General features: G+C 49.2%; 8 protein-coding genes across 8 annotated transcripts; 4 read left to right on the top strand and 4 right to left on the bottom strand.

Moving 5' to 3' along the window:
• Positions 1-386: 386 nt before the first annotated feature.
• On the top strand, positions 387-1454 carry asf1 (nucleosome assembly factor ASF1; the record flags this gene model as incomplete). Its single annotated transcript, XM_057256947.1, has 4 exons — positions 387-531; positions 590-629; positions 691-999; positions 1064-1454. The coding sequence occupies exons 1-4, from the start codon at positions 423-425 to the stop codon at positions 1452-1454; spliced, it is 849 nt and encodes a 282-aa protein (XP_057104405.1). The 5' UTR covers positions 387-422.
• A 557-nt stretch (positions 1455-2011) lies between these two features.
• N7479_009253 (uncharacterized protein) lies at positions 2012-5369 on the bottom strand (the record flags this gene model as incomplete). Its single annotated transcript, XM_057256946.1, has 7 exons — positions 2012-2037; positions 2129-2413; positions 2467-2588; positions 2646-3201; positions 3258-4832; positions 4885-5224; positions 5283-5369. 7 exons carry the CDS (start codon positions 5367-5369, stop codon positions 2012-2014), a joined length of 2991 nt encoding a protein of 996 aa, XP_057104404.1.
• A 423-nt stretch (positions 5370-5792) lies between these two features.
• N7479_009252 (phosphotransferase family protein) lies at positions 5793-6915 on the bottom strand (the record flags this gene model as incomplete). The annotated part of the gene is made up of 2 exons (XM_057256945.1): positions 5793-5925; positions 5996-6915. The coding sequence occupies 2 exons, from the start codon at positions 6913-6915 to the stop codon at positions 5793-5795; spliced, it is 1053 nt and encodes a 350-aa protein (XP_057104403.1).
• A 1672-nt stretch (positions 6916-8587) lies between these two features.
• On the bottom strand, positions 8588-9815 carry N7479_009251 (THUMP domain-containing protein; the record flags this gene model as incomplete). The annotated part of the gene is made up of 6 exons (XM_057256944.1): positions 8588-8713; positions 8769-8909; positions 9051-9265; positions 9350-9500; positions 9586-9714; positions 9762-9815. 6 exons carry the CDS (start codon positions 9813-9815, stop codon positions 8588-8590), a joined length of 816 nt encoding a protein of 271 aa, XP_057104402.1.
• A 452-nt stretch (positions 9816-10267) lies between these two features.
• On the top strand, positions 10268-12143 carry N7479_009250 (alpha-keto acid decarboxylase family protein; the record flags this gene model as incomplete). Its single annotated transcript, XM_057256943.1, has 4 exons — positions 10268-10460; positions 10514-11741; positions 11796-12003; positions 12057-12143. 4 exons carry the CDS (start codon positions 10268-10270, stop codon positions 12141-12143), a joined length of 1716 nt encoding a protein of 571 aa, XP_057104401.1.
• Positions 12144-14180: 2037 nt separating this feature from the next.
• Positions 14181-17156, top strand: N7479_009249 (uncharacterized protein; the record flags this gene model as incomplete). The annotated part of the gene is made up of 4 exons (XM_057256942.1): positions 14181-14440; positions 14494-15107; positions 15161-16039; positions 17011-17156. The coding sequence occupies 4 exons, from the start codon at positions 14181-14183 to the stop codon at positions 17154-17156; spliced, it is 1899 nt and encodes a 632-aa protein (XP_057104400.1).
• Positions 17157-17273: 117 nt separating this feature from the next.
• On the top strand, positions 17274-22161 carry bck1 (uncharacterized protein; the record flags this gene model as incomplete). Its single annotated transcript, XM_057256941.1, has 2 exons — positions 17274-21985; positions 22041-22161. 2 exons carry the CDS (start codon positions 17274-17276, stop codon positions 22159-22161), a joined length of 4833 nt encoding a protein of 1610 aa, XP_057104399.1.
• Positions 22162-22546: 385 nt separating this feature from the next.
• Positions 22547-25071, bottom strand: N7479_009247 (Golgi transport complex subunit COG3; the record flags this gene model as incomplete). The annotated part of the gene is made up of 4 exons (XM_057256940.1): positions 22547-23326; positions 23380-24399; positions 24452-24791; positions 24848-25071. 4 exons carry the CDS (start codon positions 25069-25071, stop codon positions 22547-22549), a joined length of 2364 nt encoding a protein of 787 aa, XP_057104398.1.
• Positions 25072-25271: the final 200 nt, after the last annotated feature.

Genomic DNA, 25271 nt, shown 5'->3' with positions numbered 1-25271 from the left:
TTGCGCGATGTAATATCGGATGATGTAAAACAAAGACAAATCTTTTCTGAGGGTTAAGGGTTAAGGTGGAACACAGCCACTTTTGACGAGATAACCCTCAGCCGCAATGAATCTGATAGCAAATAAAAGCCAAGAGGTCGAGAAAGAGCAAAGCTGCGATGGTGATGCAAGTTGCCCGGGTAGTGAAATTGGTGTCACGTGCGGGCGGTGAAATCAATGCGAGGGACGCGAAAGGCGCGTCGATCGATGGGCTCCCCCTCGCATTGAGCTAGAGGGGTTGAGAGTAAACTGCATTCTTGTGGACCTGTTGATTTCTCTTGCTTTCTCGATTTCTTCTTCTCCCCCCTGTTCATACAATATTCCACTTTTACAACTTCAACTCTTTACTTTAATCCCCGTACATACTCCCATATCTTATCACAATGTCCGTCGTCTCACTCCTGGGAGTGAAAAACCTCAACAACCCGGCTCCTTTCACCGCCTCCTACCAATTCGAAATCACCTTCGAGTGCCTTGAGCAGCTCCAGAAGGGTGAGTATTAATTTGGCCTCCCGTTTGAGCAATCGAGTCTCCTAACAATTTCTTTCAGATTTGGAATGGAAACTCACCTATGTTGGGTCCGCCACTTCGTACGTCGACCCTCCGAATACCACTGTTTTCTACCAATTCCGTAGAGTCTAACTATCACAGCTCCGAGTATGACCAAGAACTCGATTCCCTCCTCGTTGGACCCATCCCGGTCGGAGTGAACAAGTTCATCTTTGAGGCCGACGCACCTGATGTCAAGCGCATTCCCACTTCTGAGATGCTCGGCGTCACCGTCATCCTGCTCACTTGCAGCTACGATGGCCGAGAGTTCGTCCGGGTTGGTTACTACGTGAACAACGAGTACGACAGTGAGGAGCTGGCAGCCGAGCCTCCTGCGAAGCCCATTATCGAGCGTATTCGCCGCAATGTCCTCGCCGAGAAGCCACGTGTGACCCGCTTCGCCATCAAATGGTGTGTTTTGTTTGTTTATACACGAAGTGGAGCTTTTACTTACCTCTTTTTTTTTCCTTCATAGGGACTCTGATGACTCTGCCCCTGCGGAGTATCCCCCTGACCAGCCTGAGGCCGATGGTCTCGAGGATGACAGTGCAGCATACGGTGCCGAGGAGCGTGAGCTCGAGGCTGCGCTTCTCAAGGAGCTTGAGGAGTCCAACAAGCCCGCCGAGGGCGATGACCATGAAATGGAAGGCATCGAGGCCCCTGCTGGCAAGGATGACGACGAAGAAGAGATCTCCGATGCCGAGAGTGAAGACCTTGAGGCGGAAAGTGACGACGATGAGGATGAGCTTGATGAGGAAGAAGGTGCCGATGGTGATGACGATGTCGAAATGGGCGACGACGCAGAACACAAGGACGATGCGGCTAAGCCAACTCACCAGGCGCAGCCCGAGGTCATGGTACACTAAATTATTGTGTGCCTCCGGCTTACAGGAGTGATTTCTTTGCTTGTGGAACCCTTCCTTTTTTTTGATGTTATTTAACGACAGCCAGAACGCAACGTTTACGACCCTTGGACTGATTTTCCATGTTCTAACCCTATTGAATATAGGTCTATGAAATAGAATTGGTGTAATTTTAAATCCCACTGGCCTTCAGTCAGCCGTTCAAATTACTTTCGCCTACATATATTTTTAGGCAGCTGCAAGGCAGTTTTTGTGTTACATAAAACTTGACTCCTATATGCCTACCAGGGCATCAATGGATGTCGAAAAGCTTCTGCTCTAAGTTTGCCCGAGGACACCAATGCCCCCTCGGCCCTACAATACCTAAAATGATACGGCCAAGAAGGATATAACCTGAAGCGAGCTATCAAGAGGAAGTAGAGAGGTGAGATTGCAAAGTGATCTGTCACAATTGCATTCCAGGCACGATGACCTAACTAACCTGATGCCAGAAAAATAAAGCAAAACTCCTTTGTGTAGTTAAACCTTTGTAAAACGCTCATATTCAATGAAGACATCGCCTAAAGGCCAAACTTCGAACCAAGCACTGTTTTCAAAGACCGGTCAGCGACGGTTATGCAAGGGGGTTAAACTCTCTACAGAGGTCCGTGGACCTTGCTGAAGGTATATCGACTTACTGCCAAGGACAGCTTTCTTCTTTTGTGACTGTACGTATTTGCCGACATCGGTAGCAAAGCCGCTGCTGCTCTCCTCTAGCCTGTCCATGCTATCTCCGACAACATTGAGGCGCTCTGTGCGTTCTTGGACTTGACGTGACATGTAAGACCAATAGCCTTCCTGGCTACTGCCCTGTGCAGGTGTCGGCGGGGTCCGTCCTTCTTTTAAGGCTCTCCGGCGTTCTTGGTCTTCAAATTTCATTTGTTCGACCATCTGCTTTGATGGTGGTCGCCCTGGGCCGCCGACTAGATTTGATGTTAGATTTTAATTAGAGTGTTATAGATGAAGCGCGACATACTCAGAATATCCATGTCAGCCGGCGAGATGTATTGTGTACCGGAGATCCATTGAACGTTCGTGATAGTAGGACGCGGGGGAAGCACGGCTTCTGGGTTGTAAAGGTTGTCATTTGAAGGGTGTCTGTGGGCAGGATTAGCATTAGCACCATGTTTTAGGGAATTGATAGGAGACACATACAGTCCGTTTCCACCTCCCCAGACATTGGACATTCCGATTTCCGAAGGGCCGACCCATGCCATGATGTGTCCAGTAGGTGTGATACAAGCTTCCGAGAGGCGTCGCATATCGGCAATGTGGTTAATCTTGGTGCAGCCAATGTCTCGAAGAGCGGGGATCGAGAATGCTCGCGCGTGGCCGTCGCCGAAGAGACCAACCAAGCTGTAGCCTCGTCCTTCGGTTTTGACGACGGCTGCTGAGTCGCAGAGATAGTCATCCCATGCCTTGTGGGCACCCTTTGATGTTGGGGGCTTGAAGATTCGACAACCCGAGGCAGTCACGGCAATGACAACACCATTAATTTTCGCACCGCTCCTCAAGCCTCCGACTGCACTTGGTGTAGCCAAAGCAAGTCCACCAGACTCGGCATCGATGGGGATGACACTGATCACCTTGCCTTCAACAGCCGATGACCCAGCAAAGGCAGCTTCGTAAGCCCCATTGGAAGCAGGGAGGATCTTGAATGTTAACACATTGCCCCTATTTGTGCCGACGAAGCAGCAAATACTGGAGTAATCTGTAACACAGTTAGTATACTGGTCTGATTTGCTAGCCCAAATCACGCATAGATACCTTCGCCGTCCAAAGTCATCACACCAAATTCAATCTGAGTGGGCCATTCTGGATGGATTTCGTCTGAGCCACGGTTTTTGCGGAAACCGCTCCGTTTCTGTCCCTTGAGAAGGTCTGACATATGTGCGGTGTGAATGATGGCAGGCCCGCGCAGGTCAATAATCACCAAAGTACCACTTTGGTAACCAGCAGCTACGAATCCAACCAGCCCGTGCTTCAGCGCCGTCACCGGACCTTGTTGCATATCTAAAAGAGTCAGAGGTAGCATTCCCGTCCTGAGACCAGGGTCCGTTCGCATAGTTATTGAAGTCAGCTGCCCTGGCCCTTTGTTGGCACCAGGAGACTCCTCACGCCCGTACGAGGAGTTATTGCCCCATCGGAAGACAGCAATCTCTCCGTTTTTGAGTCCAATAGACATCTCGCCTGAGCCACTCGCGAAAGACATTTCGGTCACTTCGATATTGCCGACTCGGCCTATGGCACGGGCAAGATCAACTTGAACCACATCACCATTCTCAATTTCATCATCATGCCCACAGTCCCAAACACGAACGGTTCCATCCGCGTGTGCAGTCGAAATAACATTGCGATTCTCAAAGCGCTTGAGAGGGTTCTTCGCTTCTGCGCCGCCTATCGCAAATTTGGGCCCTTGCAATCGGCGCTCTCTCAGGCCAAGCCATACCGACCGATCAACGGGAGTAAGCACAGCTTTATTTACAAAGGGATGAACGAAAGTGAGGAACGGGTGAAGCATGTTAGTGGGAGTGATTGCATGTCCGCTGGGGAAGCTCAGGGTAATAATTTCACCCGAGGATAGCATGGCGATAAGTGCGATTGGATCATGGGCACCATTAAAGTAGGGCGAGGATCGGGGGATGAGGCAAACATCAACAACTTTAGCTCCCGGTGGGACTGAGAGGCTCATTTGCCGCCGTGGCCGCTCGAAATAATTAGACAGGATTTGCCAGGAAGAGGTCTGATAGTTAGGGGTTGGGCCCATGTCCAGGAAAACGAGGCCTTTACTTTGATCATTTACTGGTCGGCCACCAGCCACCAAAAGACCAGTCTCATCCGGGTTATCTTTGGTGCACCAAATAACCTTTGTAATCGGCTCTTTGGGTCCAGCAGCCTCTCCAGGTGAGCCGGGTCTGCCAGTACCACCTGGTTGGTCGACATTGGGTGTTTGGACAGTCCGGGCATGAAGCTTACGGCCATCCTTTGTATCCCAGAGCACTAGACTTGAATCTTCATGGGCTGTCAAAATGAAGATTCCGTTGGGGTGCCAGGTCGCCTTGGTCAATTTGGGTCTGCGGACCTCATGGGACGGCAGGTTGTCTCCACCCGGTGCCCCAGGAGGGATTTCGTAGACAAAGTATTTTTGAGCAATATTCTGCTTGAATGTAAACGTGACTGCTCCCTCCGGATATCCTACTAGGATCTTGCCAATATCTCGTGGAGAGAACTCCAAAGATATGACGGGGAAGAACCGCGCGCGGGGGTTTCGTTCCAACCACAAGTTCGGAACTTTGAACGGCGTCAAGGACTCTCGATCGAGATCGTACGCAATAATTTCACCTATTCACAGGTCAATTTCTGGTTCTTTTCTTCCCCTCAGCAACTTACAGACCATTCTGCAAGCCGATAAACGCATAATCCAAGCTCGGGTCCGTTAACAAAGCAGTCACCTGACCTGGTGGCGCATAGGAAACTGCCACGCTCCTAGTCGCTAAGGAGTATATGCAGATTTCATTCCTCGAGTCAATGCTGATCAGCTTGTCGGCGCAAAACTGAAGGAACCGCGCAGACGCCTTCCGCGAGAACTGAAAGACCACCGAAACCCTTCGTTGCCCAAAAACATAGATCTGGCCGCTTCCGAACTGGGTATCACTGGTGCCGACTGCGATGAGGGATTGTATGGGATCATATGCAATGGCGCTAATCTGCGAATTCACACCACATCGTGCGAACTGAGAACGGTGGCGTTAGTTGGGGGAAAAGAGGATGCCAGGGATGCCAAGAACATACATCGTCCAACAGGAACAAGTCTGCGGACAAGCCCTCAGACAAGTCCTTCTGGATACCAGCTTGCTTTCCTCGCAGGAACTGAGCCATCTACGATAGATTGTAGCGGGTTATGGAAAATCAGAAGTTAAAGTGTGGAGAGAGAACAATATTGACGCCATGCAGAAGCTAAACAACGGACCTGCCCCGCTCCGCCCTATCGCCCTAATCGGTTCCGACTTGGCATTGAAGGCAACGGCATTCTTTCTCTTGCCTCATTCTAATTGTCTACGGGCGGGGTATGTTCTATACGAAGTACATGAAGATCAACATAAAGATCAGATTTTATTTCGATTGGAACCCCTTGATAAAAGCGCTATATATCAATGTAAAAAAAAAGAGCAAAACTCCAAATCACATGCAGGGCCCCCGCTGGAAGAAAAGAAGACTCGCTATGCAACAGAACCAGTCTAATGGTGATCATCTAGGTACCACATTGGACATGTAAAGCGCCAGTTAAACCAGCCCGCCATTTTATGCCAGTTCAAGTCTCGTCATTTCCGCAATGGTGGTTATCAATCGCCTCCGCGCATCAAATTCGCTCGTCTCATCTCGGTTTCGGTAATATTGCACAGTGATCTGGGACACCAGCCGGTAGCACGCGTACCTGGGTTAACAAGAAAGAGTTAGCAACATCGCACCACAGTGAGGCAGTAAACAGTATTCCAAACACATACAAGACTAGCCGGATATTTTCCTCCCTTGTCCTAGACGCCGCCATCCCTGCTCCCTGCAAGACCGCCGGGGATGCATTCGCGAAGATCTCTGCCATCAACACATCACCCCACACGGCACTACTAAAGTCCACAATGCCAGACAACTGTCCAGACTCTTCGTTTACCAAAACATGGGAGGGTCGACCAAAGTCCACGACGACAAGACGTGGCAGCGATACATATTCAAGAGCAGGCGCCAGGCGATTCAGTTCGCGTCGGATCTCCGAGTAAGGAAGGTGGATGAACATGTCCTCGGCGTCACGAAGAACGCCTTCAAACAGGGCACAGAAGGCCTCTCGCCAGGAGGGTCTTCCAGCTCCAAATGCCACTTGCTGCAAAGACCCAAAGCCAGGGGCTGCATTTTGACCGATGGTGCTCACTAAGAAGCCCAAGTGGCGATCGATACCATCTTGTTGTTGGGGGGTGAGTTCACCTTCCATCTCTGACAGACTCTTCCCTTTCATATACTGCCGGATCAAGTAGGCAGATCCCCAGAGTCTTCCATGAGGATCATAATGATAGAGTTGAGGGATACAAGGATTCGCACTCTGCCCTAGAAGAGCAAGAAATTGGGCTTCGGTTTCGAGGAAGGACCGCTCACGTCGAAGGAGGGCGGTCCTTGATGATGGGGATCCCTTTAGCAACAAATGAGCTCCGTTCGATAGTGTCAGAAGCCGCAGTGAGTGAATGTGACCGAAAATTGGATGTGAGCGTTGCACACGGACTGTAGAAGGATACAGCAGCGAGAGAACATAATCCAGTCTATGGTGTTCATCTACCTCGCCGGCATGAGACTGCCGATGAAAAGATTCGCCGTGGCCGTTTGTTCTCAAAATTGATGGCATTGCGGACCATGTTTTGGAGTCAAGTTGTTGCATCATGATATATTCGGTGGGGAGAGGTATTGGCGAACAGGGGGGAGGCTATATAAGCAAAGGCTACGACACATGAACCTTGGAAAAGATATTGGCAGGGAATGATGATGTATAAACAAGACTATCACAACTCATAGACCTTGAATAGTCAAAGTACGGATATATGCCGAGGAGATAAGTTTGAATTGAAAATGCATACTCCCAGTAGATGTGGCGCAAAATCTCGCTTTTAGAATAGTTAATTGGCGAAAGAACCGCATACGGAGTACTCCGTAGAGATCGAACATCAATGGGCCACACCAGACCGCCATGGATATCTATTCCGTACGTAACCCACAATGACAGTGACGGTATCCAACGCCATGACTCTCTCGCTTCTAGGTTTATCCACGCGAGAGACGAAAGAGAAGCCATTACTATCCGAGGTTGAACATTTGCGGAGTCAAATTGGAAGACGATGTCTGGGAAAGTGTTCCCAAGCGAGAGTGCAAGGACCCTGCTGTTACATTGGTTCGTTAATGAGAAATATGGGACAAGTAAATTAAAGTGAAGCCCATCTCGCCTAAGGATCCCGCTCTAAGAAAAGGTGATCATCCGAGCACTATGCCCCTGACCAATCACAATGCTCGCTTGCCGAAGTCTTCGTACCGTCCATGGCCAAGGTTATAGAACTTTCTATTCTTCTCTCGGTTCCTTCCCGAGCTCAATTTATTTCGCTTACATTTGGTGTTGGAGTAAAAGGACTAGTCCTAATGGAGTTGATTCCTGCTTAACAATCGTTTCTAGTTGCTGCAACCGTTGGAACACTCCCATGCAAGCCACCGGAGATTTTACTTTAAATGCAAGTCATTTCAAACAGTTTCTGAAGGCAATGGATCGTTACATATAGCTCCCGTTTCTTCTTAATTCTTTTCAAGGAGTTTAATTACTTGATTTGCCAATGCTCCCGTTAGCCTGTGACATTGTACTCAGCCCCACTGATATAGTATCTTGGCTAGATGTGATATGTAGTAAAGACCGAGGTTCAAGTAGTGTGCTTTTAGCGTCGATTCAGCTGATGTCATTTCAAATACTACATATCCAGCTAAAGCCAATTATATCACTCCAATATTCCAAAATCATTCCAAAATCATTCTAAAATTGTTCTAAAATTATTTCTTTTTCAAACACAATGAAACAATACTCAAAGAAAGTCAAAAATATAGATACTACTATATATATAACGGATGTTGTTTCCCCCCAGTTTTCTTCTTAGGTGTCTTCTAGGTTACCCCATAATTCAACCTCTTTATCAGTTTTCAATTCTTCCAGGGCAATGATGGCCGATAACAATGTCAAGTGGAGAAGGGCCTCTCGCTAAACATATTCGCATAAATCGTGCATCTAATGCGGAGTACAAGCCCCAATGTGATATATGTCTTAACTTGGTACTCCGTATTTCATCCTGCATTCAATTCACGATAGGCGGTTTCGAAACTCTTGGCACGCCGAATGACTAAGATAAAGTCATCCCAGCCTCTTTGATACCTGACACCTTTTCATTATATACCGATCGCAATGATAAAGGACAGAGGGGAAGATGGATATAAGGGTAGCATGGGTGATAGCATGTACAACAGAAATTCCATTGAAGTGACTTGGCGCCTACTGTGGAAAGTACTTTTACCGTTGATACTAACTAAGCCTTAGATTCAGTGGTCGCAGCCGCTGGCTCTTCTTTCGGTGAAGGCTCGTAGATTTCGGCTAGATTGAACCGCTTCAGCTTCTCGTAGTCACCTGGCACTACACTCATTCCAATCACATTCTACGACGGGTCAGTTAAAGATCCAGTAGGAGAGGGTTCGTTTTCTAGTACTCACTTGGGCAACATCAACGAGGATCATTAGATCATAGTTCTTCAAATTCACCGGATGCTCAGGTCCGACCGCATCAGCAACAGTCTTAATAATAACGTCTCGGTTGAGCTTTGAGTTGCCTCGCACAGTAGGCCGAATCGCGTACTAAATAGGTGCCAGATCAGCAATGCTCATAGTACATTTCCTTTCATAGCGAGATGCGTGATCGGATCATTTCCCAGATTAGTAGGATCTCCGACTGCTCAGAGGCCCAAGAGAGAGAGGTGGGGGTTGCCTTGAACTCACCGTCTTCGGTGGCCCTCCCGAATGGAAATGAGGCTTGAGGATCTCCTTCGCAAAGGCCGCTAGATCCACACTTAGAGTCTTCCGCATTGACGTGACTGGATGCATGCGCTTAATCCATCGACTCTTCTTGGTCTCCGGGTGTGCATGTGCCTCGCTACACAAACGGTGCACTAGCTGCACGGGGTCTATTGAGGGATCAAGACGCATGAATGTCACTATCAGGGATTAGCACCAATAAACGTTCCGAGGGCCGAGCGCATAAGCGAATGGCGTTTTTTGAAACATAATCGCAGACCTACCACAGGGCATATCCATCTGGATGGGCTGGAATTGACGAGGTTTGTCCTTGTTGGGCTGTAAGCCTTCCAATTCTCTTCGGATCTGGGCCTCGATATCTTCATCATCAGTATCTTGCTCCTCTTCCTCTTGATTTTCAGTGCCCTCAATGGCCTAAATAAAAAGTTAGCGAAACCGTAAGAATAATATTCGATGTGGGAGAAAAAAAAGCAAAGAAGAAAAAAAAAAGTCATCTCACTTGAGAAAAAATGTCCACTGCCTCTGTTAGACATTTTCCTTCTCTTCCCATATCGCATGTCACAAAGACGCCGACATCACCAGATTCAATAGCAACGCGACTTTTCTGCTTCCCATATTTTCCGCCACCCTAATCTTGTTAGTGCTGTGGCAATCAATAATTTTCTAGAAACTTACCCTCTTCTTCTTTGAAGCCTGATTTGATCTGTCGGGCATAGCTCTTTTCCCCATTTAGATAATCCAAGCTTTGATATGCTAGGTGGTGGTCTGAGTTGGTGGGGGTCGGAGTTTTGTGTGATTCGGCCGCTCGGTGTGATTGGGTTTAGCCGGTGATCGCCCTGCTCAACGGTGGGCGGCTTCATATAACATATGCTTATTACATCCCTCTGCATATCTCTCTAATTATATGATGTTCATAGATATACTATTAAAAAATAAATCCCTATCTCTATGTTCTAGATGGATCTACATAATACAACATCCAATCTTATAAAAATAGAAGAAAATGATGGCATGACATCAAAAAGTCAATGACGTAGTCAAAGTGGTCTCACCTTAATCCAGAAAGCCTGTAACAAAAGTTCCATTGCTTTTATACCACCTCTTACCCCTCTCTCTCACCTTCTCACCACTTCCATCTTCTCTTCCCATCTTCCCCTTCCCCAAAAACATATCAATTCATCATGGCATCTACCGATATTGCTACCAGGGAGCTAAACAATCCCATCGATGTTGCTGAGTACTTATTCCGACGTCTTCGCGAGGTTGGAATCCGCTCATTGCATGGTCTGCCCGGTGATTATAATCTTGCAGCACTGGATTACCTACCCAAGTGTGATCTCAAGTGGGTTGGAAACTGCAACGAACTCAATGCTGGTAAGACATCCTTTACTATGAACGAATGATCTGGGTCTAATGTTTCATCTTAGGCTATGCCGCTGATGGCTATGCTCGTGTGAATGGTATTGGTGCCCTCGTCACCACATTTGGTGTTGGAGAGCTGTCCGCCCTCAATGCCATCGCAGGCTCATACTCCGAGTTCGTCCCAGTCGTCCATATCGTTGGCCAGCCTACCACTCAGTCTCAAAGAGATGGAATGTTGTTGCACCACACTCTAGGAAATGGAGACTTCAATGTCTTCACCAAAATGAGCGCGGGAATTTCGTGCTACGTCGCAAACCTGACCCACCCCCGCAATGCAGCCACTCTGATCGACAGTGCGATCCGTGAATGCTGGATCCGCAGTCGTCCGGTGTATATCACCCTGCCAACTGATATGGTCGCTGCCAAGGTCAACGGCGATCGCTTGAACACTCCGCTTGATCTTTCACTGCCTAAGAATGACCCAGAGAAGGAGGACTACGTGGTTGATGTTGTCCTGAAATATCTCCATGCCGCGAAGAACCCGGTCATCTTGGTTGACGCCTGTGCTATCCGTCATCGCGCGCTAGAAGAAGTGCGCGACTTGGTAGAGAAGTCTGGCTTGCCAACCTTTGTCACTCCAATGGGCAAGGGAGCCGTAAACGAGAATCACAAGAACTTCGGTGGTGTTTATGCTGGCAATGGGTCTAACCCTGGAGTCAGTGAGGCAGTCGAGTCCTCTGACCTCATTCTGAGCATTGGAGCGATCAAGTCCGATTTCAACACTACCGGTTTCACTTATCGTATTGGACAGTTGAACACCATTGACTTCCACAGTACCTTTGTGAGAGTGCGGTACTCGGAGTATCCTGATATCAACATGAAGGGTGTTTTGAAGAAGGTTGTTCAGAGGATGAATGCTCTGAATGTTGCTCCTACTCCTCCTCTCACAAACCGACTGCCTGAAAGCGAGGAAAACTCTACCGATTCAACCATCACCCACAATTGGCTCTGGCCCACCGTCGGACAGTGGCTAAAGGAGAAGGACATTATCCTTACGGAGACTGGTACTGCCAACTTTGGTATTTGGGACACTCGCTTCCCCGCCAATGTGACTGCCATTAGCCAAGTTCTTTGGGGCAGCATTGGCTATTCCATGGGAGCGTGTCAGGGCGCTGCCCTCGCTGCTAAGGAGCAGCAAGATCGCCGCACCATCCTCTTCATCGGCGACGGAAGTATTCAATTGACTGTGCAGGAACTCAGCACTATCCTGAAGAACAAGTTGAATCCCATTGTGTAAGCACCCCCTATCAACCCAATATCCTCATATCATATACTAACCATCTCTAGCTTCGTTATCTGCAACGATGGCTACACTATCGAGCGATACATCCACGGATGGGACGCAGGATACAATGACATCCAGCCGTGGGACTTTGCCAACATCCCCAAGGTCTTCGGAGCCAAGGATAACTACAAAGGCTACCGTATCAAGACCCGTGACGAACTCAACAATCTGTTTGCTGACCAGGAATTTAACGTCTCAGACAAGCTTCGGGTGAGTTATCAATACAAAGAATTCTCAAAATTGCCTGCTAACGCACTATCTAGCTGGTCGAATTGTATATGCCTCGCGATGATGCTCCTGCGGCCTTGAAGCTGACTGCTGAAGCTGCTGCGCATCGCAACAGTAGCTAAGCTATTGAAAGGCGACAAAATATTACGACTCTTGTTGTAATGTCACGATGCACATGAAAGCAACATGGTAACAATGTCTAAACTATGGATTTCTAGACCTTGGCGGTTTCTTTTCTGTTTTCACGGCGTTTGTTTCGAAATACGATGGCCATATACCGGCAGGATTTAATAACGCTCCTTATCAGGCAACGTGGACATGTTCACAATCCACTCGTGAAGTCCAATGAAAGAATCTACTAGTCTGTCATCATTTAGCAAGTTCTGGTGTAGATTTACCAAGCTACAAAGTATATGAGAACATGCAAGCCGTAAAGCCAATCTAGCATCTTCAGTTAGTACAAGGCTGGGGCCGCCTACAATGTCGAAATAAGCATCTTGTGTTCAAAGCTTCAAAGCTAAAGCTGCATGAACCGCAAAGCCAAATGCTTCCCAGGGTTTCCCCGGTGGATCCTACTCAATTTGTTCGCTTCATACCACTTTCCAAACAAATGACCTGGCAGCTCGCCTGAAACGACTCAGACTTTCTTTCTCGGATTTCTAAGACTGGATACGCTATCCTGTTTGGTAAGTAGGAAGTGGCGTCTTCCTTTATAATGCATTCTATGTGCGGGCTGGCATATCTCAGCGGGACCAGTTCACTGTTGTCCAATTGTCGGCTAGGCAAGAATGGCGAACCATGTCTGGAGGTTCTCAGAAAGCAATTTACGTTATCAGATGCGAGTCCCTCTTTTCATCTGGTGGGCCTTTAGGATATTTGCCTGCGCTGTGGTTTGGGGCGCTTACCAGTGAGAGAAAGCAAAAGAGCTTCCCGATTGCCTAAAAAAGCATCAGCCTGGGATACTGGCTAAGTCGATCTGACTCAATTAAAGTGGTTCACCATCCCCTTAGGACAATAAAAAGCAAAAATAGACTAAGCTGAAATGAAACCCTGGACCTGACCACCCACTCCCGGCAGGTAGTGTGACAATGTAGATCCGATCTGCCGAGTTCGGCCGACAGCAAAAACCCCGAGAAAAAAAAGCCTTCTCTTCTAAAATCAGAATAAATAAATTCCCCGGTAGTAGCCGGATCTGCCGAGGGCTGAGAAATCTTGCAGGGAACCTTTGGCCCGAGAGCGATCCATACGCGAGATTTCCAAGGTTGGATTTTGATTGATCTGATAATCTTCTGATAAAAAGTGTCCAGATACATAGATAGTAGTAGTTCCAGGAACTATATACCCATTCATTATTTCTAGTTCATATACCTCTTCTAAAGCTTGTTACGAAGTATTTATGAGATGGTCACCTCTACATCGCGTGGCGTGCTGATTTCGGGTGGAGCTCCGAAAAGCATCTGCTTACCTGTCTCTCCACTTTGCGCAAAATAAGCCCTTAGCGTCCCAGATGGCCGCCGCATTTTGAGGGGTCTGATGGGACCATTAGTATGTGGGAGAGGATTGGCATCTGAACGGGGTGTTTTCTCTTTTGATATCATAGTCGTACCTACCTACTTCCAATGTAGTAACTAAGTTATGAGACTTGAATACCTTTGCTAGATACAAGATAAAAACTCGGAAAGTTAATAATAACCAAAACAAAAACAAAAAAAGCAACTAACCTGCCGCGACGCTCGGCAAACCGGCTTTTCTTAAGCTGCCTAACCACACTCTGAATACAAGCCGGACCTGGCCGATGGGCCCGTAGACCAATCATTGCGCAAAACTGTATCGGTATTTCTCACCTCCAGGGCTGGGCGTCTTTCCAAGTCGGGTGGCGTATCGGCTGTACCGATTTTAGAGTCTATTTCCATGGCTTGGGTTATCTGATCCGTTTTATCTTGGACGCTTCGGTGCACTAACCACATACAACATTAGAACAAGTCTCAGCTACACTGTCTTGGTTAGCTGAAATATGAAATAAAAATGATAAAAATCTTTCTAAATGCTAGATATGTAGCCGAACCCTCGGATCCTCCCTTTTCTTTCATTTTCTTTCTCATACGCTCAATCATTTCTTCCGGGGCTCCTTATCAAACAGAGGTCCTCGCCTATAAGCCATGGGTGTCATCAACCTAACTCGTGGTCGAAAGGACCGTGTGATTGTGGAAGACCTGCGCCCAACTCAAGGAGACGAGAAGACCGATACCAAGGTTGAGCAGAACGCAGTAGATAATGGCCTGAACAACCTGGGTCGTGCGGAGAAGGAGATCCGGGAACATCCCGACGAGGTCAGCCCAAATGTTGCAGATGGTGTGCGCAAGGCTGAGGCTGTTGCTTTGGTCTGGAGCAAGAAGGCTGTTTTCGCGACCTATGCATGGTAAGTACTCTAAAAAAGAATGTCCGATAATCTGGACCCTAACATATATATAGGATCTGGATCTGCTTCTTCATGCTGGCCTTGCATTCCTCCATCGGTTCCAATGTCCTCTACTATGCCTACTCCAACTTCCAGAATGCTTCGCAGGTCAGCACGGCCACCATCCTGGCAAGCATTGTCGGCGGAGTACTCAAGCTCCCCATCGGAAAGATTTTGACTCTATGGGGACGTGCTGAAGGTCTCATCATCTTCACAGGCGTTTATGTCCTCGGTATTATCATTCTTGCTGCGTGCAACAACGCCAATAGCTATGCTGCCGGCTATGTTCTGTATTGGGTTGGATATGATGCGATCTATATTATCCTGGATATCTTCATTGCCGATACTTCGGGCATGCGCAACCGTGCTTTCGCCTTTGCTTTTGCTTCCACACCCTTCATTTGCACTTCGTTCACAGGTCCCCTGGCTGCTACGAATTTCCTAAAGACTTCCAACTGGCGCTGGGCCTATGGCTCTTTCGCTATAATTATGCCATTTGTCTTCCTGCCCTTGGCTGGTGTCTTTAAGTTCTATGAGAACAAGGCCCGGAAGATGGGTGTCTTGCGGCGCCCAGTCAGCGGTCGGACTACTATGCAGTCCATCGTTCACTACTTGCACGAGTTTGACAGTGAGTGTAGACCTTTCTCTCTGCCCTTAATCAAACGCTAACTGAACTTGCAGTTATCGGTGCCTTTATCCTAATGGCCGCTTTCATCTTGTTCCTCCTTCCCTTCAGCTTGGCCAACTATGGCCGCGCCCAGTATGGCGAAGCCGCATTTATCGCGCCCCTGGTTATTGGCTTCTTTCTCTTCTTCGCCTTTGCGGCTTGGGAAAAATGGTTCGCGCGCACCCACTTCATTCCATACCAGCTCTTCAAGGACCGCACTGTCTTCGGCGCTTGTGGACTCTCAGCTATCCTCTACTTCAGTTTCTACTCCTGGGATTTGTACTACTATTACTTTGTGATGGTCGTATACAACCTCGATATCACGATGACCGGTTACATGACAGCGATTTACACCGTAGGATCCTGCTTCTGGTCCCCGATCTTTGGCCTTTGGATCCGCTACGTGAAGGAGTTCAAGTACAGCTGCCTCTTCTTCGCTCTGCCATTGATGACCCTCGGCGCCGGCCTGATGATCCACTTCCGAGGCTCAGACAGCGATATCGGGTACGTGATCATGTGCCAAATCTTCATCGCCTTCGCTGGAGGTATGATGGTCATTGGCGAGCAGATGGCTGTCATGTGCGCATCTGATCGTGAGGGTATTCCCATGATGATCTCACTGGTTTCTCTGTTCTCAAACTTGGGCGGCGCCATTGGGTATGCCGTCTCCGCCGCCATCTACGCCAACACTTTCCCCCAGGGGCTGCGCGAGGCCCTGCCCGAAAGTGCTAAGGACCAGTGGGCTACCATCTATGCCGGTGGCTATGTTGCCCAGATGAAGTATCTGCCCGGCACTGAGGAGCGCGACGCGATCAATTTCGCCTACGGCTACAGTCAGAAGTACGGTTGCATTGCTGCGACAGCAATTCTTGTGCTTGCTGTCCCGTGTATTGGTATGTGGAGGCATTATAGGGTGGACAAGGAGCAGAACAAAGGTACTGTTCTCTAGTCGTGTACAACAAGTAGGGAACATTTGATGTGTCCAATGGTGGATGTTTATGATATCTCAAAAATAATTATTACACGTATTCTATTGGCGAGATAGATTTTAATTTATGCCTTTCTTAGCCGCTATTGTTCAAGTGATACTATCGACTTTGGACTTGCTTGCATCTAGTAGAAGTGCGTCTCAGAGGACTACTTTCATACAGGTGTCCGGTTCATAGCAGCTATAGGGATATACGAAACTGTGGATGTCTTTCGTTCTAATGTCGCCAGTGAACTGATCAGAAACCAAAACAGACGCCACAGGGCTGTTATTGGCGCTGACAGGTGATCACGGGCCACCGAAAGTGAGATTGGGAGATTGCAGGGCCTCGGATGGGGTCTCGGGAGACCCCAGGAAGAAAGTCAGATAAAAGTACGATAGTATACTGTTCTTCTTCCTTGTTGTGTACTGTGTCCTAGGTACTACTATAACCCTAAAAAGCATAGGAAGAGGAGGAACCTTAGTTACCAGATTCAACCACGTGACGATCCTCCTCGGGGCATCAAAGCAATATACAGGCCATTTGATATCAAATTACCCCTTCATGAATTCTTGGTGAGTTCTATTCGTTTTCGAAATACGTCGGAAGTAAGGAGTCGTGGTTGCTCTGTGCTCGCTTCCACTTACTTGGATTTTATTCGATCTTTCAGCCTTTTCGGCCTTTTCGACCCTTCCAATCTTCCAATCTTTCGACCCAATCGCATCATCTCAAACCCTTCCAGGGCTGGGAAGTTCCTTGGCATTTGACTAACCATGTACTGAGTTCAGAAGACTTTCTCTTTATTTCAGCCGATTATTCTTGACCTTGTACCAGCCCCTCGCGCGATCCCAGTCCGTTCCGCAATCCCAAGCGCTGCGATAACATCGGCGACGCAGAGCTGAACCATGTCAAGTTACGTATCGAGGACCTAAAATCGTTTCATTTTTGCACTTCCGAAGCGACAACGATCGAGCATCCAGCCCTCAACTCCGACCGCTTGTTTGGTGCCTGGGACGTCCCGAGGTCTAGCATGATGCGTTAATAAGCATACCTGAACAACCCCGAAAACACCTCTGCCCAAACGTCTCCTGGACGTCGCAGTCGAGACGGCGGGATATAACTACACTAAACAAGCAAATCCGGTGCCTCGACGATCACGATGGATGGTCGTCAGCAGTATGTCCCGGGGCCCCCGCCTTCCTCTCAAGCACAACACATGAACCTGCCTCCGCCTCCGCCTCGACATCCACAATCCCAACCGCTGGTGCCGCCACCTCCTCCTGGCCCGCCTCCAGGCACGACTTACGGACCTCCGACAGGGTGGCAGCAAAACTGGGCCAGGCCGGCGCTGAACCCAGGCTTCCCACCACCGCCACCTCTTGCCCCCGCACCAAACCAGCATCTAACATACGGTCGCCCACCAGCTCAGTTGTCGATCATTCCTCCGCGTCACGACCACCAGCCTCTGACATCCGCAACTTATATACCCGGGAACGATACTATTGGCGTTGGCATTCCAGGGTTGTTCGACCCTCATGGAAGAGCTGCCCCATATGATCCATATGCGCATACCAATGCCGAGAGACAACGATTGGGTCTCAGCCAAATGCAGGATCACATCAATACTTCAATCCCATATAAACCAGACCCAAGCCTTCCGCAGACCCCCGGAGGCCGCACTATTTCTTCGCCTTACGCTCTTCATGGCAACATCCATGAATTAACGTCCAACGACAGTCCGCAGCAGCAGGCAACGGCTCAAAATACCGAGCTTACCAAAACTGCAAGTCATCGTCACAATATTAGCGGTGCTTCGCTTGGTGGATTATCACACAGCGAAGCTGCGATCCAATGGCCATTAGATCGCGTGCTCCTCTGGCTTGCGAAGAATGGGTTTTCCAACGATTGGCAGGAAACATTCAAAGCATTGGAGCTCGAAGGCGCTGACTTCCTCGAGCTTGGACATGGATCTGGCGGGCGAGGAAATCTTGGAAAAATGCATCAAGTGGTTTATCCTCAATTGGCAAAGGAGGTTGGCCGGAGTGGCAAAAAATGGGAACCTGGCCGGGAACGAGATGAAGGAAAGCGTATGCGCAAACTGATCCGTCAAATCCATGATGGTTCGCAAGATTTTACCGTCTCTACGCCACTGAATCAGACGCAGCCGCCGGCGACTGCGTTTCCTGAGACCAGTACGGCTTACTTTTCCACTAATTTCCCCGAGCCACGTTCTGCTGGCCCTGTCCCTGGTGTCAATGATATCAGCCCGGATCATCTGAGTGCATTGCATGCCTCAAACCAAGGCCAAAAGCAGCCTGGGCAACGTTCGGTTACTATGCCGGTCCCTGGTGGCCATGATTCGCCGAGGTACAATGACTCTCCGTCACGAGACAACTGGTCGCGTTCTGAATATTTGCGGTCCGAGTATACCCGCAATGCCTTGTCGGGAATGAATACCGACCATCGACGCCAGAGTCCATCTATTGGCAGTGAATCGGGCACTTTTCAGGGATCATCTCTTCGGCCCCATGAAGATAGCCCAAAGAGTGGCAGCCCGGCCATGCAGAATGCGTCGCCCGCTTATACAGGAGCATTTTCATCATCCGCCAGTGATCTGACATTGAGACAGTTTGATCACTCTCGAGGCAATAGCACCGACTCGATCAACGGATTCAGCCGGGGCGCCACAGCCCGGTACTATGAATCACGCAGACAAGGCCAAGAACCTGATTCTCGCAGACAAGGCCAAGATGGTCCCCGTCCCTCGCCTCAAGATTCCTCTGGTCGGCAATGGAGTGACCAAACCTCGTCTTCGTACTCCAAAGAACATAAAGGCTTTTTCTCTAATATTCTGAAGAAGAAGACAAAAACTACAGCTTCTAACCAACCATCTCCCGATCAGCAGCATGAAGACTCATCTCCTACAACGAGCCCAGAGACTCGCCCGAATGAAGCTTATCTCCCTTACATAAAGCCTGCTTACAACTCTAGCGACATGTCAGTCGGTGAGCGTCCAACCACGGCGACCACAAAGACGAAGAAATGGATATTTGTCACCGCAGATGGCTTGAACTTTCGTCTGGTTGACATCTCCGATATGGACTCTTATGAGTCATTGCGTATCGGGGTCTGTCAAAGCATCGCGGTCGACCCGGCCAGTGCCCAGATTTACCTGACTCAGCCCGGGCAGAGCGAGCATGAAGATCCCATGAGTGATGCAAATCTCGCACAGTCGCGACGAAGCAAGTCAGATGCATACGGTTCTCTCAAGCTGTTTGTACGAGGGACTCCTATGCTTCCTATGCTATCTAGTACTCCTCGAGTCGATGGCTTGGGAGTTTCATTCACAGACAAGCCCAATCTGTCCCCCACGACAACACACCACCAGGTCCACAGGAAACCCCTGGACGAAGATGCCCTTCACAGGCTATCACCGCTTCGCACTAGGCCAGAATCTCCATTGTTGGGCTCTCGGCAAAGTACTCTCAAGGGTTTGGCAGGGAATGCATCCCCGGCAGAGACCGCTGTACAGGACGCAAGCCAAGCTCTTGGGTCTGATAAATCCGATTTGCTCGCTCGCCACGAGGAACACCTCCGTGAAGTCGAACGCAAACAAAAACAATATTTACATTCCAAAATGCCGCTGTCTCAGCAGAATAAGAATGCCTACAGTGACACCGGATACAGGCGAAACGAAGTCATTGACTTTGATAGTCCTCGTATCTCGCCTTACGAAGAAAAGAAGGGAGACACGCTTGTACCACTTCGCAAACCTCCAACGGCCCCAGTAGAGTCTAACACTCTTACCAAGGTCAATTCTCTCAGCAGGAGACCCACCACTCGTGAATCTCGTGAACCTCGGATACAGCCTTCCTTGGGCGCTGCAATTACTAGTGTTGGCCGCATTACAAGTGCCGTTGGCACCCCACTACCTTCGGTATCAGCTGTATCTAAGTCTTCACCCAATGCAAGCTCCGAGTCTGATCGACCGGGAACATATGATTCTACTGGAACATTTTCAAGCAGAACACCTCTCGGCCAGTATATGCATGACACAGCGCGGCCAGATCAATCCCCCGCCGACTTCTTTTCAAACTCTTCGAGACCCAATTCGAAGATGTCTACCGAATTCGAGAAACGGCCAGTCTCGTTTGCCAATCAGTCACCTGAAAAATCTGTTTCTGAAAACCCGCCAAGACCGGGCTTGCAATCTCGCAAATCATTTGGTCCAGAGTTTGACTTTGAAGAGAATCAAGTATCCTTCCAGCGAACTCCTCAACAGCAGGAGGATTCAGATAATGACTCTGATGATGACTCGGACGATGGCCTATTCCAAGTCCGACCTTCAAGGGTCCAGGAAGAAAAGAGAGAAGGACAGGCTGAGACTGAAAAGAAGTTGGAGAGGCCATCGCTGACTGTGAACACAAAAGATCAATTAAGATCAAAATTGTCTGTCAGATTCAAATCCCCGAGTACTGCCGGTCCCAGTTCCAGCGGAGAGGCATCTGATGGGAAGGAGCCGGCTTCTAGTACCTGGGGACCAGTGTCGCCTGAAGATGAGAGGCCTGCCCCACATCGGGAGTCCTTTGCCCGAGATATCTGGGCAAGCAGACCTGCCGTCGAAGGCGTTATCGACCACCTTGACGACTTCTTCCCTGACGTTGATCTTGATGCTCCTTACTTGGATGAGCCTTCGTCACCCAATTCCAAGGCTGCCAGTGAACATGACGCGAGCTTCAAAGACAAAAAGGAAGCTTTGCTAGCTATGCCGCACCATGCACCTGATGCAGCTACGGCGAGGCAACCTGAACCTGTCAATTTTGCCCGACAGAAACTTGCTCGTGGTGGCGGCGGTGGCGGCGGACTCTCTCGCATGAAATCCATTCGACAGGTCGCACAGGGAGCGAACCGGACTAACAGCATTAGTACTGCTGGTCCACAAAGATCGGGTGATCTTCTGCGCCGAAAGAGTACCAAGATGTTCGGCGCCAAAATTATGCAAATCAGGCCCCGGCCAGGCACTCGGCTTAGCCAACTTGATCCAATCCCGCAAAACAGCACCCAACTGGCGTCCAATACCGGACCTGTTCCTCAACGACAGCCCACTTTCCGCATCATCCGTGGTCAGCTCATCGGCAAGGGTACTTACGGTCGTGTATACCTGGGCATGAACGCGGACAATGGTGAAGTTTTGGCAGTCAAATTAGTTGAGATCAACCCGCGAATTGCAGGAGCAGACAAAGACCGCATCAAGGAGATGGTCGCCGCCCTGGACCAGGAGATTGACACGATGCAGCACCTCGAACACCCCAACATCGTGCAGTATCTTGGATGCGAGCGTGGCGAATTCTCAATCTCCATCTACCTAGAGTATATCTCCGGTGGGTCTGTCGGAAGTTGTCTGCGCAAGCACGGCAAATTCGAAGAAAGTGTCGTGAGATCACTGACGCGGCAAACCCTGGGCGGACTGGCATACCTGCACGACAAGGGAATTCTCCACCGCGACCTGAAAGCAGACAACATCCTCCTGGATCTCGATGGCACATGCAAGATCTCTGACTTTGGTATATCCAAGAAAACAGACGACATCTACGGCAATGATTCGTCCAACTCTATGCAGGGCTCTGTCTTCTGGATGGCCCCAGAGGTCATCCAATCCCAGGGCCAGGGCTACAGTGCCAAGGTCGATATCTGGTCCCTTGGCTGTGTGGTGCTGGAGATGTTTGCGGGTCGTCGACCATGGAGCAAGGAGGAGGCCATCGGCGCTATCTTCAAACTTGGCAGTCTGAGCCAGGCTCCACCGATTCCAGATGATGTTTCTATGAACATTAGTCCCGCGGCTCTTGCATTCATGTATGATTGCTTTACAATGTAAGTTTTCATCTGATCTTGGTTCTGAGATTATCTTTTATTAACATCTTCCCAGTGACTCGGCTGAACGTCCTACTGCTGGAACCCTGCTCACCCGCCATCCCTTCTGCGAGTCCGATGCGAACTACAACTTCCTAGACACGGAATTGTACGCCAAGATTCGTCATGTTCTTTGAGTTTCATTGATCGGTTTTTTTGTTGTTTTAACTGGGTTTGGGAGTAACTTAACGACTTTGCGCTTTCTCCTATCGACTGTACATACCCTTTTTTTACACGCTTGAAGCGAGAGTTGTCGTCTGGATCCTTTCGGCTTTCTGATCAGCTGTACATACCATTTTCTCAAGGTTTTGGATAATGACATTTGCTAGGGGAACTGGATTGTTCCCCCTCCTCTACAGTCTGATTGTGATACACTACGATAACAGTACGAATTAATGTGGGGGCTAAGAACAATATGTGTAATTCATCAGCTTATACATGTACAAAAAATCCTCAATTCAACATGGTATCTATGCTCCAGAAGCGAATATTAAAAAAAAATCATAAGAACGAATCCAAGGTCTAAGACCTGGTGCTTAGGAGATCGTCGTCGTCCTCGGGGATATCAGTCTGCAGCCCAGCGACGCCAACACGGAAAACACCCTCGCACCATTCAGCAAAGGTATTAACGTCCCAGACAGCATCGTCCCGACCCTTCCCTTTCTTACTGATAAAATTGCCCTTGGCCTTTTCAGAGGAAGTATACTTCTCAAAGAAATCCTCATATATCTGAATAGTGCGGTCCTGGACGGCCCCAACAAGAGTTTCTTTCATACGCGTGTCGTCGATGTACTCATTCAAGACCTTACGCAGACCCGGTACTTCCTTCTCGATAGTGCGGCAAGAAGGAAGGATAAGTTCGCCGCGAGCCAGGTTACGGGAGTCAACGAATTGAGACGGTAGCGAGGCAGTCATGCGAGCAGCAGAGGCATTGATGAAGTCGTTGATGACCGTACGAAGACGACCATCCAGCTCGACTTTTGCGTCGAGCATGTTCTCCACGACGCGTGGGATGAGGCCGTGGCCGACGAGACGCATCAAGTTGCGCGGGTTGAAGAGGCCGCCGCGCTCGCGCAGCTCCCAGAATGTACTTGTCACGGCGGAGAAGTCGAAGGAGATATCGGCGGAGACGTATTCGATGTCGAAAGCGACTATTTGTTGCTTTAGGATTAGGAGGTGGCTCATTAGGAAGAGTTGGCTGTCGGCTGGTGTGGCTTTCGCGGAGATTAGGGTGCTGGCGTTTTGAAGAGAGAGGGTTGTTTGGTGCACGATTTGATGGGCTAGGTCGTCGAAGACCGTGGACTGGGGTGGTCAGCATGGGTGGATGGTTAGGTTAGGGCGGGGAGGGATCTTACATTCACTAGGCGGTATATCCGACTCAGGAGCCAGATTGCTTTTCGCAGGGTTGGATACCAGCCCTTCAGGGCAGTCTGGGTCTCAAAGTCCCATTTGCCGTCTGACTCTTGTGGAGATTCGCCTGCGTCAGCCGCGTGTTTGGCTGTCATGTCGATCAGTGTATCCGCAGATGTGTCCTTCTTGCCCGAGATCTGAGTATCTGAGACGGTCAGAGATACCTGTCGGTTGCGCATGGGATAATCAATGTCCTCTGGGCGAGGTTTGTATCGTTCGATTTCGTCACGCAGAACAGCCAGAGCACGGAAGACAAGGCGGGCCTGAACGTCTTGCAAAGCGGGCTGGATCAAAGCAGAAAAGTCAAGATGATTTGTCTCGACTTGTTCCGGTTCTTCTTCGGGGTCTGAGAAATAGCGAGTCTGTAGTAGATTGCATAGCTGGCATAGCCTAACGATATCGGACTCGTGGATAATTCGTGGACGAAGGTGATCATAAAGTGGTTCGCATAGCGTTTCAAGGAAGTCATACAAACCTCCTTCTCCGTGGAACCATTCTCCCCATAGATCATATTCATCTAGGCACAGACCCCGGATGTAACCGATGCTAGCTCGAGCAAAGGCAACCAGGTCTTTGGACGAACTAGGCGTCTGTGAGATTTCGCCGAGCTTTTTGCGAGCGAGTGGAAGGATCAGCTTTGCGCGGGTGGCCGAGTAATTGCTGTGTAGCTCGTTCATCAAACTTTGATATTCAGCTTCATTATTTTGATCTGGATTGAGCGGCGGCACGGCTCTCTTTTGAATCTCGACTCCAATCTGCTTCAGCTCAGGTGCCCCGACCCTGAATTTGGCGTAGAGGAGAGCCGACAAGGCCGTGTCATTCAATTGTTGATCTGAAATCTTCTTGGAGACATTCTGGTAAATATCCTTAAGTGAAGATACAAAGTTGCCGCGGATAAGCGTCAATGCGCGTGTTAACAGTAGCCGGTATCTCGAACGATAGACCTCTGCCTCTTTTTGATCCAGCTGCGTAGAAGTCAGCGATGGGCGCATGAATATCCACCACCTGCTTACTCACGTGTGTTTCCATGTAATCCAAGCACACATCCAGATGCCTCAACATATCTGAGAACTCCTTGTCGCGAACTGTATTTCCCGCGCCGGGAGCATTAAGCCGCCGTGAAGCGGGGTCTAAGAAATCGTAATAGTGGAGGTTATTCTGGATACCATTCGCAAGCTTTGTATCCCGTTCCTGGGCAGACAAAAGCCCTTGGCATTGTTTCTCGAAGTTCGATGTTTGAGTCTCGACCGATTTGAATGATTCGGATAAGCTGGATAGGTCATCAAGAAGGGTTAGGGTATTCGTTAAGATTTCGTCAATGTGCTCTTTCGATTGTTCAAGCTCATCCAAGCAATTCCTGTAGAAAAATAAATCAGTACACTACCTTCGATAACCGTCCAATGTTGATCTTACTGGTACTCGTCATAGCTCTCCTCAATCAGGTCACCCTCAACACCATGAAACCACTGTGAAAACTCAAGCTCATTGCTCCATTCCAGTGCTCTGCATTCAAAATTGCTGGGCAACTTCTCGTCCAATGCTTGGAGGCTTGATTGAGTTTCTTGGGCGGTGGGTTTGCGCGGCGGGCCAGATGGAGCGGTTTGGCGGCGGGCACGCTGCTGCTTTGTAGAAGGCATGGTACGGTCAAGGCCCAGGGGGTGTTATCGGAGTCAGCCCGCAGCTCATACTTCTCTGCCGACTTTATCCAGAGTGAAATCCAGGTCAGGTTTGATGTTGAAGTCGAACTGCGATGTGGTCAACTCCGAGCTGGATTCTGCCGAGAGATCCCGCCTGGGTTGCTGCAACAAATCACAGGCGCGCCATTGAGAGCTTCCCC

The sequence above is a fragment of the Penicillium vulpinum genome (genome assembly GCF_028829585.1).
Source record: "Penicillium vulpinum strain IBT 29486 chromosome Unknown utg000004l_segment0_segment0, whole genome shotgun sequence".
Taxonomy (NCBI): Eukaryota; Fungi; Ascomycota; class Eurotiomycetes; order Eurotiales; family Aspergillaceae; genus Penicillium; species Penicillium vulpinum.
This window is presented reverse-complemented; position numbering and strand designations above follow the sequence as displayed.